The sequence below is a fragment of the Porites lutea genome, chromosome 4 (assembly GCF_958299795.1).
Source record: "Porites lutea chromosome 4, jaPorLute2.1, whole genome shotgun sequence".
Classification (NCBI taxonomy): Eukaryota; Metazoa; Cnidaria; class Anthozoa; order Scleractinia; family Poritidae; genus Porites; species Porites lutea.
The window spans coordinates 17,625,068-17,639,930 of record NC_133204.1 but is presented as its reverse complement, the minus strand read 5'-3'; the positions used below and the strand labels follow the sequence as shown (position 1 = coordinate 17,639,930).

The 14,863-nt window shown below is 41.6% G+C and overlaps 2 protein-coding genes across 2 annotated transcripts; one reads left to right on the top strand and one right to left on the bottom strand.

Annotated features, from left to right (window-relative positions):
* The first annotated feature begins 1,345 nt into the window (after positions 1–1,345).
* LOC140934321 (uncharacterized protein F54H12.2-like) lies at positions 1,346–2,374 on the top strand. The gene has a single exon (XM_073383966.1). It carries the CDS (start codon positions 1,346–1,348, stop codon positions 2,372–2,374), a length of 1,029 nt encoding a protein of 342 aa, XP_073240067.1.
* A 7,268-nt stretch (positions 2,375–9,642) lies between these two features.
* LOC140934319 (uncharacterized) lies at positions 9,643–12,779 on the bottom strand. The gene is made up of 4 exons (XM_073383965.1): positions 11,910–12,779; positions 11,165–11,590; positions 10,584–11,074; positions 9,643–10,231 (listed from the first exon to the last, which is right to left on the bottom strand). The coding sequence occupies exons 1-4, from the start codon at positions 12,777–12,779 to the stop codon at positions 9,643–9,645; spliced, it is 2,376 nt and encodes a 791-aa protein (XP_073240066.1).
* Positions 12,780–14,863: the final 2,084 nt, after the last annotated feature.

Below are 14,863 nucleotides of genomic sequence, written 5' to 3'. Positions count from 1 at the left end.
GGAGTGTCTCGGTCCCTGATGTAGGACATAGTTCTGCGGTCATTCACAGTAATAGTGACACCAAGATACTCAACTATCGCTACACCTTGACCAAGCGTCATGCTGTGGCCAGTGATTGGTTTACTAACTTTGAGCCCAAAGACAAAACTGTGACTTTGAAAGATGTCATGGGTAGTTCGTATCCTGTCTATTCAGGTCATCAATTATGGCAGAATATTATGACCCATATGGAACAAACCATCATGGAAGATGTAAAGTCAACCTTCGACACTTGGAAAACAACCAAAGGTAATACAGGCATTGTTTCCCTGAAATCTACTTGGAAACCCACCTTTGAATGGAACGAAAACACCCTCGTGTTGAAAAAAGTATCCCGTGAAGATGCGTTTGCTCGTGACAGACAGCTAAAAATTCACCCCCTTTCCTCTGTAGGGATACATGTGGATTTTGCGGAAAAGTTTGGCTTATTGTTCAAAGACAAAAACAACCAATACCAATTAGGACCCAATTTAGACTTTGTCTTACCCACAACCACTTATACGACATACACTCCACCCGTCAAAAGCAATGATAAGTATCAATGGCTAGGAGAGCATTTTGTGAGCATTAGTCCATCAGATTTATTAGGGGGAAACTCGTTATTCAAAGTCAAACAAGAGAATGGTCAATCGTATCTATATCTCACGCGTACTGTGGATTGGCATTTTCAAAATCTGAATGTCCTGTTTAATACGCATGTGGGAACCGTAAAACAAACGGTCATGATTTATTGCGATGCTGTAGAATCCACCATTGTAGGATCACAACGACATTCGCTGTTAAGAAAAGTGGAATTAGAAAGAAAAGGAGAAGGGAGAGCGACCATAGAACCTTACCATCGTGAATGGATTCGAGTTCGAAATCAACACATGGAAAGCATTGAAGTGTCGTTGGCTACACCAGATGGGTCCTTGTTGGTCTTATCCCCAGGCAAAACCATCATTACCCTTGGTTTTCAACAAGTATAAAAGAGACACCGTATTATGGAAACATCACAACTACAGCAAACAACATGTTAGGAGGATCGCTGACGCGTTATCATACCCCCACTATGTACGGGAGTGGTTTTATGCAAGAATTGGTAAAATTAGCAGGGCCGAGTGTAGTTCGCTCGATTGGACACGGATTACATGCTTATGAAAAAGGGGCGTCAGCCTCCGAAGCCTTAAAAGGTTCAGGAGACGTTTTAAAAAGAGGACTCAAAAGGGAAAGGGAAAGTGCATCCAGTCATCTACCCTTGGAAAAACAAAGGACAGAAACGTATAAATAGACGACGCAGACGACGTTAAGCTATCAGTCCGTCAACATGTCGCTGAATCTGTTTGACATTCCCAACATTGACTATAGGTATGAAGCCAAACGGTGGATTCCTTTCAAACCAGCTAATACTGGAACACGTCCTATTCTTTTTACTGTACCGGCAGGGGATGATTATTATGATTTGAATGAAACCAAACTAGAAATCAAAGTGCGTATGAACACCACAGGGACAGGAGGACTTTCAAATGATGAAACAGGGGCTTCGGATGGTAATGACACCAAATATGTCTATTGCGTCAACAATTTTGGTCATTCTCTCTTTAATCAAATGAATGTGTCTTTCAATGGAGTGTTGATGACAGAACAAAGCAATGCCTATCACCAGAAAGCTTACCTAGAAACCCTACAGAATTTTAATCGCCAAGAAGGAGAAACGACCTTGGCAGCTCAAGGATGGGTGACTGAACTCAATGTCCTTGAAGAATTAACCCCTACCAATGCAGGCACTAATGATAAACCCAACCCCAACGACTGGAGTGGAAAAACAGGCTTGAAAGCACTCACCAGTCGCTTACTCGGCAAAGCGTATCATACCTTTATCATCAAACCCCACATCGCGGTGTTCAAAACAGGCAAATGTTTGGTTCCTAACGTGCAGATTGATTTGGAATTGTATTTGAACGACAGCAACATGTTTCTGTTTGGTACCCCAGACACGACTACGACTGTCAACAAAAAGATTCCAACACTGGGAGACAATGATTTGTTTGTCACTCTATGGATGAAAAAAGTCACTCTCAATGCCTCTGTGTATTCCAGGCTACAAAAAGAAAGAAGTTTGAGTAAAACCAAAAAAGTCCGCTACCCTGTAGTTCGAAGTGAAATCCGAACGTATTCGTTCGATGGAAACAGCACTCGTTGGTCTCAGGACAATGTCTTCTTGAACAAGGTTCCTGTCAAAGTCATTATCGGACTCATGAATTCCACGAATTACAATGGAAGTCTGAAGTATTACCCTTATGCCTATGAAAAGTTTGGTGTCACCAGAGTTCGACAACGAATTGACGGCGAATAATACCCGTATAGAGCCTTGGAACTAACAGGCAATTCCAAAGCAGAAGATTTAGTAGGCTATGATCGCTTCCTCACAGCATCAGGCGCTTACAAGCAACACAGGGTACCCATGCTGCTCCCAAGCGACTGGGGACAAGGCAACAATTGTACCTTGTTCATGTTTAACAATGCTCCTGGGGATGCGGATGATCCTAGCTATAGAAATCCTAAACTCACGGGGAATGTCAGTTATGAAATTGACTTCAGAGCCAATGTAGGTCACAACGTGACCGTGGTAATTTGGAGTGAGTACGAAAATGTCTATGAAATAGACCAGTGGGGAGGTATTCTTTATTCCATCAACAGCTAGGATGGAGTTCGTACCTCTCAGTGATACAGTCCTCAAATACTTAGCAGAAGACGATCGCGAATTACGACCCTATTTTCGTGGCGTGTTTCCAGCAGATCAATTACCTCCCATGTCTAAGAAACGAGTGAATGCTTACATTGTTAACACAGATCCAGCTAGTTAACCGGGTGAACATTGGTTAGCCCTTTGGACCGAAGGAACTACATGTGAAGTCTTTGACAGTTTTAGGTTACCTCTTTCTACCTACAAAAATCCTACCTTACAAGCTTGGTTGAGCCAGTGGAAAGAAATCATTAGCAGTGATCAGACTTTACAAGCCATGGATAGTTTTACGTGTGGGCATTATGCCCTTTTCTTTTTAAAAGCAAAAGCCAGACATGCCTCTTTTCAAGATTTTTTAGCTCAGTGGCATTCCAATAATTTAGTGTTAAATGATAGGCGAGTCGCAGACCAACTGCAGCGTCTCATTAAAACAGAGCTGACAGAGTATGAGCAATGTAATGTAAACCGTTCTTCTTTTTTCATTCATTAATAAAATTGTGTGTGTGTTACTTCTGACTGTGTCATTTTTATCATGATATTACGGGGGGATGTTCAAAAAGTGCTCGATGCCCTGTTAGAAAAAGAATGGTCTTATTGGAAAGATCACAAACAAGAATGGATCAAACTCTGTCTGGATCCAGCAGATCTGTGGGATGGGTATCATTGGCAATTTGTACGATGTTTAGTGCAAGCTCAGTTGTGGTGGGACTTAAAAAATCATATAAAAGGAATAGGTGAAACGCATTTGAAAGATCAGATACTAATCCTCACTCAGTTGAACTCACTGCGGATGTATCAACAACTATGGCCCGAAAGCGAAAGCGTCGAGTCATAAAACGAAAAAGTCAAAAAGGGGGTGCGAGATTTAGGCGAAAACCACGTCTTGTGGATAAAATTGCCGAAGGGGTAGCCATGGGGTTGTCTGGTCCTTCGCCTAGTTTTATCAAATTAGGGGCCTTTTTAGGGAAACAAGCGCTGAAAGGTATAAAAGATAACGTACAACATTACAGACGGCGAAAATGATTCGACAACCCTCTAGTGTGATTGTAGCAGGTCCCTCAGGTAGTGGGAAAAGCGAATTAGTGGAAAAATTACTCAAAGAAAAAACACTGTTTGACCCTCCTCCGAAAAAAGTGGTATATTGTTATGATCGATGGCAACCCCGATTTGATCGCATGAAAAAACACGTTAATTTTTACAAAGGACTTCCTCCCGAAGGGGCTCTTGTTAAATGGTTTAAACCTGAACATCATGCATACTCATTTTGGATGATTTAATGGAAGAATCAGGGAGTGATAAACGCGTCTTGGATTTATTTACGAAAGATTCTCACCATCGAGGCATTACCGCTCTTTATATTACACAAGATCTCTTTCCCCCGCGCAAGTTTGTGAAAACTATTAACCGCAATGCACACTATGTGATTTGTTTTAAATCACCCAGGGATAAGACAGGCATTCGACATTTACTGCTTCAAGTGTACCCTGAAAAATGGCGTCAAGTACTCAAATTGTTTTTAAAGCTAACAGCCCGTCCTTTTGGTTACTTTATGTTGGATTTACATCCTGCCTCGGATGACTGTTTTCGCATTTGGAGTCATTTAACAAAAGCAGAGGGAACAACACGCGTTCATACCTTTGACGAAGATATAAATAGCCGTTCTATCTCAAACCAACGCATTCGTCATCATGAAACAAAAAGGAAAAAGAAGAAAAGGTAGACCTGGTGTAGGAAGACAGAGAGGTGGTATTGCTCCTCTGTTAGCAGCAGCTATTCCAGCCTTAGTGAGTGGTGGAAAAGCCGTTGCTTTAGGTGGTTTAGGCGCGGCGGCTAATTATGCTGAACAAATCCAAAGGAACCCAAATAACACCAATAATATCTGGAAAGCAATCCGCCAGTGTGTCCCCAATAAATCTACATCTCAGCGAACATTTAGTAAGAGCGTCAAATCTGTTGCAGACGAATTTAACCAGTTCTTCGTATCTGTTGGTCAGAGCACTGTTGACAAAATTACGTCCCTGGCTAATGAATGCAACTTAACACTTAATCAGAATTATTTCGTGCCGAGACAATACGCTTCCTCTGACCAGTTCACACTTAGTACCGTTGATTATAAACAAGTAGAGCGTATAATAGCAGCGATGCCTTCAAACAAGGCCCCCGGGATAGATAAAATTCCGATCCGTGTCATCAAAGACTGTCTTAATCCAATTGTTCACCCAATAACGTCTATCGTTAATGCATCCTTTCAAAACTGTGTTTTTCCATCAAAATGGAAAACAGCCGAGGTTACACCCATCCTAAAGGAGGGCGACCATGAACAGGCAAACAACAATAGACCCATCTCACTTCTACCAGTTTTATCGAAGGTTTGCGAAAGGGTAGTACATAATCAACTCACCTCGTATCTGCAATCAAATGACACCCTATCAAAGAGTCAAAGCGGTAACAAGAGATGGCACTCTTGTGAAACATCTGTCATTGAAACAACAGACACAATTCTTAACGCCATCGATAAAAAGAAGTTAACGGCAGTTGTACTATTAGATATGAGCAAAGCCTTTGATAGTGTCAATCATGACACGTTAATTTTAAAATTGCAAGATGTCGGAATTTCCAGTGACACTCTCCAATGGTTTCGTAGTTACCTAAGCAACAGGTCACAAGTAGTACGAATCTATTCAACGCTATCTGAGCCTTTGTCTGTGACCAGTGGCGTTCCTCAAGGAAGCATCTTGGGCCCACTTCTTTTTAGCATATATACGAACGATCTTCCATTGATCCCACAGAAATGCAGCACCCAGAGTTATGTAGATGACACGAAACTCATTACTTCCTTCGAGCTTAAAGCCAACCTGGACGCAATTGCTGATTTGGAAGACGACCTGTTTAAAATAGGGGAATGGTGTTCCAACAATCAATTGTTACTAAACCCTGGCAAAACCAAGTTGATGATATTTGGCAGCAGGCAGATGCGTGCAAAATTCCAATTTCGTTACCTTTCCTTTATGGGTAAGGACATTGTCCCTACAGACACCGCCAAAGACCTTGGTGTGACTTTGGATTCTAATTTAACTTACGATGAACATATAATTAAAACCGCTTCCTCGTGCATGTCCCGCCTTGGCCAGATAAACCGTGTCAAGCATGTCTTCGACAAACGTACACTTTTGATGATTATTAATTCCTTAGTTTTTAGCAGGTTATTTTATTGCTCCAATGTTTGGTCAAATACCTCAAAATGTAATGTCAACAAGTTACAGGCAGTGCAGAACTTCGCATGCCGCATTGTTAGCGGCGCGCGTAAATTTGACCATGTTACACCAATTCGCAAGGAGCTAAATTGGCTTTCAGTTCCCAGTCAGCTTTATTACCGGAACGCTACAATGGCTTTTAAATGTATGACCGGTCAAGCCCCTGAATACCTTACATCAAAATTCATAAAGCGAGCAGAGGTTAGCCGACGTAGCACCAGAAATTCACAGCTTTTACAAATTCCCTTTTTTAGAACAGCTGCCGGTCAGAGAACATTTTTCTATAGAACTGTGAACTTATGGAACTCCCTAGACAATTCCTTTAAACTGTGTAACTCGATTGATGTTTTTAAAACTCGTTTACGTACTAAATTACTTAAAGAATTGTAATTTTATATATATTTTAAAACATTTCTTAATTGTAAATAGGATCATGTATTGTCTTTGAAAAGCCCCTTGGGAAAGTCAATAAAGTATGTATGTATGTATGTATGTATGGCACTCGGAAAGCGTTACGAGCTTTAGAGAAAAAGAAGTATAAAAGGAGGCGTAAACGAATGAAAAAATAAACATCATGACGGGGCGAATGACAAGACAGAGTCATTTCTTAAGAGATGTCTTAAAAGAAGCAAATCAAAATAAACGTCAGCAAAAATTACGTTATGCGAATGCGGATCAAATTAATGCAGTGAGTGAACTGGTGATGAACACGTTGCGTGGGGCTGTACGACCTGGTAGAAAGACTGTCAGTCGTTTAAAACCCTATCGTCAATCTCTCCGAGTCATTGCGAATCCTCGTCAGAGTATAAAAAGGCGCAAACATCTGATGACTACACAAATAGGAGCCGGTGCGTGGAAAGAATTAAATCGCTGCTATCACTGCGCTAAAAAACATTATCGTTATTAAGTCATGAAACGTAAAGTGTTACAACGACTCCTATGCATATTAGATTATGTGCTTCTCATTGCACAAACGATCAAAGAGTTTCAACAAAAACTCAAAGGGAGATGCAGACCCAAACAGATATAAGCGCATGGCTTGACTAGGATGTTCATTTGCCATCATGGACGGTATTTCATCCACACTGATTGAAAACTCTGTGAAATTTTTACGTTTGCGGGATAAATACAAATCTAATCTTTTAGACGATAGCCGCTTAACCAAAGCTGCTAGTTTAGCCGCTCAAAAAGAACTTTTGCTGGAGAGTCCTGCGCCAGATACTTGGAAAGAACCCCGTTTGAAATCCGTGAACCGAGAATTACAAAAATGGGTTAAGAAAATTCGTCAGCCAGGAGCAACGCGCGGGATAGGGCAGGATGTTTCCGATAGCGATGATGAGGAGGGAAATTTAGCGGTTGGTCCATTACAGCAATTTATGGGGAACATTTCAAAAATCAGTAAAGCTATAAAAAGGAAAGCAGAACCAGTGACCCCTCATTCAGTGTTACAAACACCTGTAGTTAAACAAACTCCCGCCACCAGTAAAAAAGCCAAGTTGACCTTTAAGACCGAATCCAAAGCAAAGCGGTTGTTACCCAAGACCCCTAAAAAGACTCCTTCATCTGGTTACAAGACCCCTAAAAAGAAAAAGACTCCTTCCCCTCCTTCCAGTGTTTTTAGTACAGCAGAAGAAGAAGAAGGCTTTGCTGCTAAATCCCCTTGGAAAAAAGCTCGGGAGAGTATTGAAAAAAAAATTAACGAGGCATCAAAAAGGGCTACAGAAAGGGCCTTAAAGAAACTCGCAACTGCTCCAGGCTGGAAACCGTTTGGGACACCAGCAAAAAGACGATTAGATGGCAAGGATTGGTAAAAGGAAGGCTCGCAGAAAAAGACCGCAAAAGGGAAAAAAGCGCGGTCAGCGTGGGGCTGCGTTGGATATTCAAAAATTAATTGAAAAAACAGGCAAAGAGTTTCATTGGCCTAAAGCAAGTTACCTTGGTCCAGGGACCCGGCTTCAACAAAGACTGAAGAAGGGTGACCGAGGCGTCAATAGATTAGACGAATTAGCGAAAATCCATGACATCGATTATTCCAAAGCGAAAAGTTTAAAGGACAAGTGGAAAGCGGACGATAAAATGATATGCGCTATTAAAAACCTCCCAGGGAAGAAAACCAAACAAGAACGGATCGTCAAAGCCATTATCCAGACAAAACGCAAACTTAAGCTGTAACTTTTTTTTTTCTTTATTGCTGATTAAATTTTGTTTACATTAAAAGTGTTTTGTTTTAATTCTTGGTAAAATGTAACTGATACACACATTGACTATCTGATTGAAATTCAACTAGATTGCCATTTAATTCTTTGAGCGTGATTTCAACCTCTTCCCAATGATTGTCTTGTACCTCGTAAAAGTTTTCTCGGGTGGGTGAAAACACATAGCGTTCTCTTCCTTGAGGCGCGTAGTACACTTGACCCAGTGACTGCGTGACGGTCACGCTGTTAGCGGTCACTTTGGCTGAGACTTCCAGGGGCCTGGGGTAGAGGTTTAAGGCATCTTCAAAACTTTGATTGAGGTTAATAAAACGCCAATCGGAGAGAGTACTTAAATGAAGCCAATTGCCAAGTATTTGGGTGGGTTTTCCCGTCTCCAAGGAACTGGCTCCTTTAGTGTGATTGGGGTAGCTATGTACCAAATTTGGTCCCATGCTATCGGCTTGATTAGACTTGGTATTTATCCAATGCAATGTTTCCGCCAACGGTTTGTAGATATAAATTGAATTGTCCGTGTGGCTATGAGTTAAGACGAGTTCCGGTTGCACCCCGTCTTTATTCCACACTAATGTATGCCAACGGGCTGAACTAAACTTAAAACCATCATCCAAACTAGCGTGCGCTGTTTCTTCTATTCTATGTTTCACTGTATTAAAAAAATCCACCCCTTCATGACAGGCGCCTGCTTTTTCCCATTCACGTAAATCACTTGCACTGATATAGCCTTTTTGCGACACACCGGATTGATTTGCTTTTTCAGTCTCAGCCCATAATTCCATTAAATTCACATCGGCACTCTGCACGTCTTTAAATAGAGACATTTTAGGCAAAATTGCCGAAGCAATTGAGACTTTCCATCCTTCCCCGTGTAATCTTAACCCAGGTTTGACTTTAAACTGATTTGCCACATTACTCGCGTAATTTTGGGTGACATCGCTTACGAGGGTCAGGTAAATGTTCGACATTTTCCGAAAAGTAACTTATCCATCCATGTCCCCTCTATTTATACTAACAGAGACCGCACCAATAATTTCTGTCGCGAACTTAGTTTACTAGCCATTTCACCTCCCTTCGATGAAATGTTACAAACCCTACTCCTAATTTAATCTCAAAAAGTTAAAAAGCATGCAAATATCAAAGAAGTTGGCGCCACCATGCAAACCTTACTTCACTTAAGAAAAAATCCAGAAAAAAACTATGTACAATGAACGAAGTTGGCGCCACCATGCAAACCTTACTTCACTAAAGAAAAAACTATTTACAATGAAAGTAAAAGTTCGACTTCTCCACCGAACCAGTTGTATCCGTAGGGTGTAGATACGCGAGTCCCAGGATCAATGACTCGTTTGTCAAAGACCAAACCGTACTTTTTCACTCGTTCGGTGAGTTTGATTTTCTTGGTTGTTTGATCTCAGGCAAAGAAATCAGGAATCGTAATGGCCATTTCTCGCCGCTGCTGCAGGGGCTGATTCAATTCTCTCAGGATATTATCCCGCATTGTGTAGTAATTGAGAATCTGGAGTGTCTCATAATTAAGGGTGAACCCGCGTACCTTACATTCCACTTTGCCTTTCTTGGTAAGATAGCCGTAATTCTTGGCACCACCACTGCAAAATTCCACGATAAAGTCACCGCCAAGTTCATCTGTAAACTGTCCGAGGTATGGACCCAGTGGCAGTTTTTCCTGACCAGGTTTGGTTTTGTAGATGACCGAGTCTGTATCGTAATACAAAGCTCGGTCACCTAAAAAATCAAGGGCTTCATACAGCTTAAGGCGAGCCAGAGATGTCGTGAAGGCCGCGACGAACACGTTTGTTTTAAAGCTCCGTTCATATTCTTCTTCCGCGGTGGTAGTGACGATTTCCATCACGTCTTGGGAACAGATACGTATGGCAGAAATTTCAAAGGTTTTGTCATCCAGGATCCTGAACAAATGAGCAGGCTGCGTGATGCAATGGGTCATCGGTTTATTTTGACGTTCGCCAAATTTGCCCCATAAACTGAAAGATAGAATAAAAAATATACATTTGTTATTGTTTCCTTGGTGGTCCGCAGATTATAATTTTTGATTTCGACTGCGCATTGACCATTGCACTGTATAAAACATTTCGCAAACTGAAAAATGCGGAAAAACACTGCAAATAATTTTTCTTAAGTGCAGACTTTTACACATATTTCTCATACAAAACACTGTAATTTTTGATTTGTAGCGTGCATCTACGTTTGCGCAGTATAAATCATTTCGCAAACTGAAAAATGCGGAAAAACACTGCAAGTTAAATTTAAAATGTGCAGACTTTTACTGTAACTAAGACATTTTTCATCGTGAAAGATTTTAACATAACCAGTCACCTGTTCAAAAGCATCTTCGCAATCGATTTTCGGCCCGGATTTTCTGTGACATGCTCCAGTTTAATCCCCTCGTGTTTCTTGTAGTCTCGGATATAGGCAGCTTTCTGTTCTGGGGTTTCAACACCTGCGGGCCAACCAGCGCTCTCCTGTTTTAGCTTCAGCCAGGTGTTCACATAATCGGCAAACAGACCAGTGCAGCGGTTCTCTGGTGTAAAATGCCAGACTTCATGGATCTTGATAATTTGGTACCCCTTCTCGACGGCTTTCTGCAATTCTAGGGTGCACCAGGTACCATGTAACATTCGCTGCTCGCGAGTGTGACCACACATATTACTACGTTCGAGGAGCGGTTTGCTCATTTCGTCTTTAACACAGGTTCTGCATAACGGAAACGTGAGTTTTCCTCCTTCTCTGACGGGTAGAACGGGATGAAAAAGTCGCTCAGGCGCAAGGATGTCCACTTGAGCGATACCAAAGTAATTGTCAATGTTCTGATCAGCAGGATTGAGATAAATTTCCGGAAAGCATACAGGATAAGTTCAATATTTGTTGATTGAGGGGTACAGAGAAGTGAAATCTACATACAAAATTTCTTCTCCCTCAGCGGCTTTGGCATACAGGGTTGTGGCGCCAGTTTGTCCGCCAAAGAAGGCATCTCGTGGCTCGAGTGGTGACACTAATTCAAAGTTTTTCAGGAAGGATTGGAGTTCTGGGTCCGTTTTTTTCTGTTCGGCAAACTCGCAGCCCCATTTTTCAATCACAGTGTAGCCAGCCTCTCTGAGGATGGCGGTCTTTAGGCAAGTGGCTTGATAGACTTCTTCGACTGTTCGGTCCGGATGGCAATGTCTCTTCTTTTGGCGCTGGAGAGAAAAACATCGTTTGCAGCCGTGAAAAATGCATCCCTGGTACTTGTACACAGTATTGCTGTCTGCGTGAAAACCATCCACATTGTAGGACTGAGCTGGTGTTAAAACACGGGCTTCGCCATCGAGCGAGTTTCGCACATGCTGAAAAATAAAAAAATATACATTTGTTATTGTTTCCTTGGTGGTCCGCAGATTATAATTTTTGATTTCGACTGCGCATTGACCATTGCACTGTATAAAACATTTCGCAAACTGAAAAATGCGGAAAAACACTGCAAATAATTTTTCTTAAGTGCAGACTTTTTTACACATATTTCTCATACAAAACACTGTAATTTTTGATTTGTAGCGTGCATCTACGTTTGCACAGTATAAATCATTTCGCAAACTGAAAAATGCGGAAAAACACTGCAAGTTAAATTTAAAATGTGCAGACTTTACTGCAACTAAAAATTCATACCTGAATTCCGCCGCCAATCTTGGAATTTTCAAACTCCAACCACTGGTAAGCCTCCACACTCTGATTTTGTTGGTTTTGACGCCAACCGTTTCTGGGTTCAAGGGCAATGAGATCTCGAATGAGAAAGTTCTTTCTCCATACTTTATTGGCGGTACTCGCAATGGTCACGCATTTAATCACTGGATTAACTCCAGTCAGTTCAAACATTTCTTGGCCGAATGCTTCCAACGACTGTGCGAGGACTTCAACATCGCTATGCAAATAGGCAGAGACTTCCTTGTCAAAATCAAACACCGCATTGCTCTCCACTTTTTCTTTGTACCATGCGTAAAACTGTTTACGGCGTTTCTCGGACATTCTTTCTGGATGGTAGTCCTCTGCTGGTGGATAAAGGCCCACGTATCCATATTTGTCCTCGCATATCCACGAATACGCGAAAAATCCTTTGTGGGTTTCCGTCAAATTGAAGGTCGCTGGTAATTTCTCTAGCACCATATTAAAAAAATTTAAAGAATCACGAAAAATAAGGTTACCGCACTCAAACGACAAATACTTGGCACCCACACTCAATGCTTTGACAATCTGGTAGCCAAGATCATACAAAGCATGCAAAATAAAAGATGAATCGAAACCACGCATATTGTGAGCGTACACATAAACTTTCCGTTCTTTTCCGTCCTCAACAGTTCTCGCTTTGGCGTCACGCAATACATCCATAGCTGTTCCCGCTTCCTGGTAACTATCCCTCTCGCCCAGATACTTCCATCCAACATGCACTGCTTCAAACTCTTTCATTTCATCCGTTGTGCATTCAAAGTCCATGACACAAACCATGGGTTCTAGCATTTCTCCTTCGTTCTCTGCCTCCATCATAATTTCGTTGTCTGCTTCTTATGAGTCTGTTTTTTCTTCGTCCACAATCGGTTGAATAAAACAACAGTGATTAACATGAGTGACTTGTTTACAGTTGCGGCAAAGGGCGTGTTGGCAGCGATGTTTCTTTTTGGGATTGAACTTGTACACTTGGCAGCATTCGTGACAATTTTTAAAGCGACTGCAAACACTTTTCGCTCCTTGTTTGTGTGCGTCATAACAGTTCTGTCCGTAAAACTTTTTATTACATTGATCGCAATAAACTTCCGGTGTCACATAGGTAGCGAAATTAGGGCACACTCCGTTCGTTCTTCTGCAACTGATACAGTTCTGGCCGCGACAATTATGATTCTGGGCTGTCTCTTCGTTGTAGCCTTTCTCGCAATGATGGCAATAATAGCTTCGGTTTAACAGCGCTGGAATGCTACGCAGACCGTGAAAGTGATTTTTTACTTTGAGCAGACAAAGTTTTTTGGAGGCATCATTGTAAGAATGATCTTTAAACCAAATCATGCCACGTTGTCCTTCAAAGACAATGATTTGATACCCTTGAGGACCTAAATGATCTTGAAATTGTTGTAATTCTTCGGTACCACACGGTCCCTTGGCTTCTTGACAAAGTTTATGGGCGAGATAACCTTGCTGACCCTGACCTAATCTGATGGTCTTATATTGCGGATTTTCATCCACAAGGGCTTGGACTGTGACAAGGGCCCGCGGAGCACAAAGGTCATCTTTATTCTTGATGGTGATGAGACATTTCTTCTTTTTGAGCATGTCTTCATACGACAGACTGCCGGGGTTTCCTTTTTTGCCTTCACACCCGCTTCCACGTTGACGATTTTTAAAGAACAACAGTTCAATGTAAAATTCGCCGCTGGATGCATCAAAACTCTCAGCTGAGTTTAATTGCTTGGCTAGTTTATCTAACCAATGTTCAGTGTATTCACTTCGATTAAGCCACTCTTCTAACGGAATAGGGCGGGTGCTGGTCCATGTGTGGGTGCCTGTACTGTGATGAACTGTCATGGACATGGACAAATCTTCAATACGGCCCAGTTCGTTTCTGGGGTCGCGGACATATTCGTTTAGGCCTTGAATCGTGCCCTCAGTAATGGCCTCTCCTTGCAATTCACCATTAGGAGGGCGAAGCTGAATTAAGCGAGAGCGAACAGCGTGTTGAACAGCAACCCCATCTCTCCATCGACGTATCGGGCCTATACGTTCCATAGTCACGGCAAATGGGCGATTTCCACCGTACTGATCTGCTCGGCGGGAAGCGGCTAGCAGATCCAAGTCGTCCTCGGGATTCATCAGAGCCTCTCCTTGACTAGCGGTCCATTCTAGCTCTTCAGCTAACATCTCTTCTAAACCGTCATTTTCTATAAGCGCGCGTATGTATGGATCCATGTTACGTTTTTGAAGATCGTTTGGATAAGCTCCGCACAGTAAGACAGTAAAAACTGAATGACGCTTTCAGAGACGTGACTTAGTTAAATTAGCTGGGAGCGCGTGCTTCATTTTTCATTAAGTCATAATGGAAAAAGAACGTTCTAATGAGCAATTCAAGGTTGTTCAAGGTTGCCCAAGATTGCCTAATGACCTATTTTAACTTAGTCAGCTATACTCTTTGTTCTTTTTCTAATTAATTTTTTAACTGATCCCTCTATAATAAATCTTTGTTCGTTTTTCCAATTAATTTTTGGCTGAGTCAGCTATACTCTTTGTTCGTTTTCTAAGAAATTTTGGCTAATTCAGCTTTACTCTTTGTTCGTTTTCTAAGAAATTTTGGTTGATTCAGCTTTAATCTTTTCTTTTTCTTGAGTGTTCATTAAGTTCTAAGAAAACCCCTACCAGCCTGAGTGTTCATTTGACAGATCTCAGTTCATCTCTTTTTCCCAAAGACACAAGTAAATTACACACAAACTTAACTTTATTTTCATTTTACCTCCCTTCGGTAAAACGGTACAATAACTTTCTTACTAAATGCAATGAGAGGAACGTATTTAACCGCTAGTCGGCTAAGTCCTTTTCAAAGCGCTTTTTTCTTATTTACCAACTGGAGCATATCAGATCCCTAA

What these genes read in the sequence shown, in the direction of transcription:
- LOC140934321 (XM_073383966.1), top strand. Translation starts at nt 1,346, where the DNA reads ATGTCGCTGAATCTGTTTGACATTCCCAACATTGACTATAGGTATGAA.
- LOC140934319 (XM_073383965.1), bottom strand. Translation starts at nt 12,779, where the DNA reads ATGGAGGCAGAGAACGAAGGAGAAATGCTAGAACCCATGGTTTGTGTC. An exon ending in AGGGAGAAGAAATTTTGTAT is followed by an intron (nt 11,075 to 11,164) that starts GTAGATTTCACT and finishes CCTGCTGATCAG; the next exon opens with AACATTGACAATTACTTTGG. An exon ending in GCGAAGATGCTTTTGAACAG is followed by an intron (nt 10,232 to 10,583) that starts GTGACTGGTTAT and finishes TCTATCTTTCAG; the next exon opens with TTTATGGGGCAAATTTGGCG.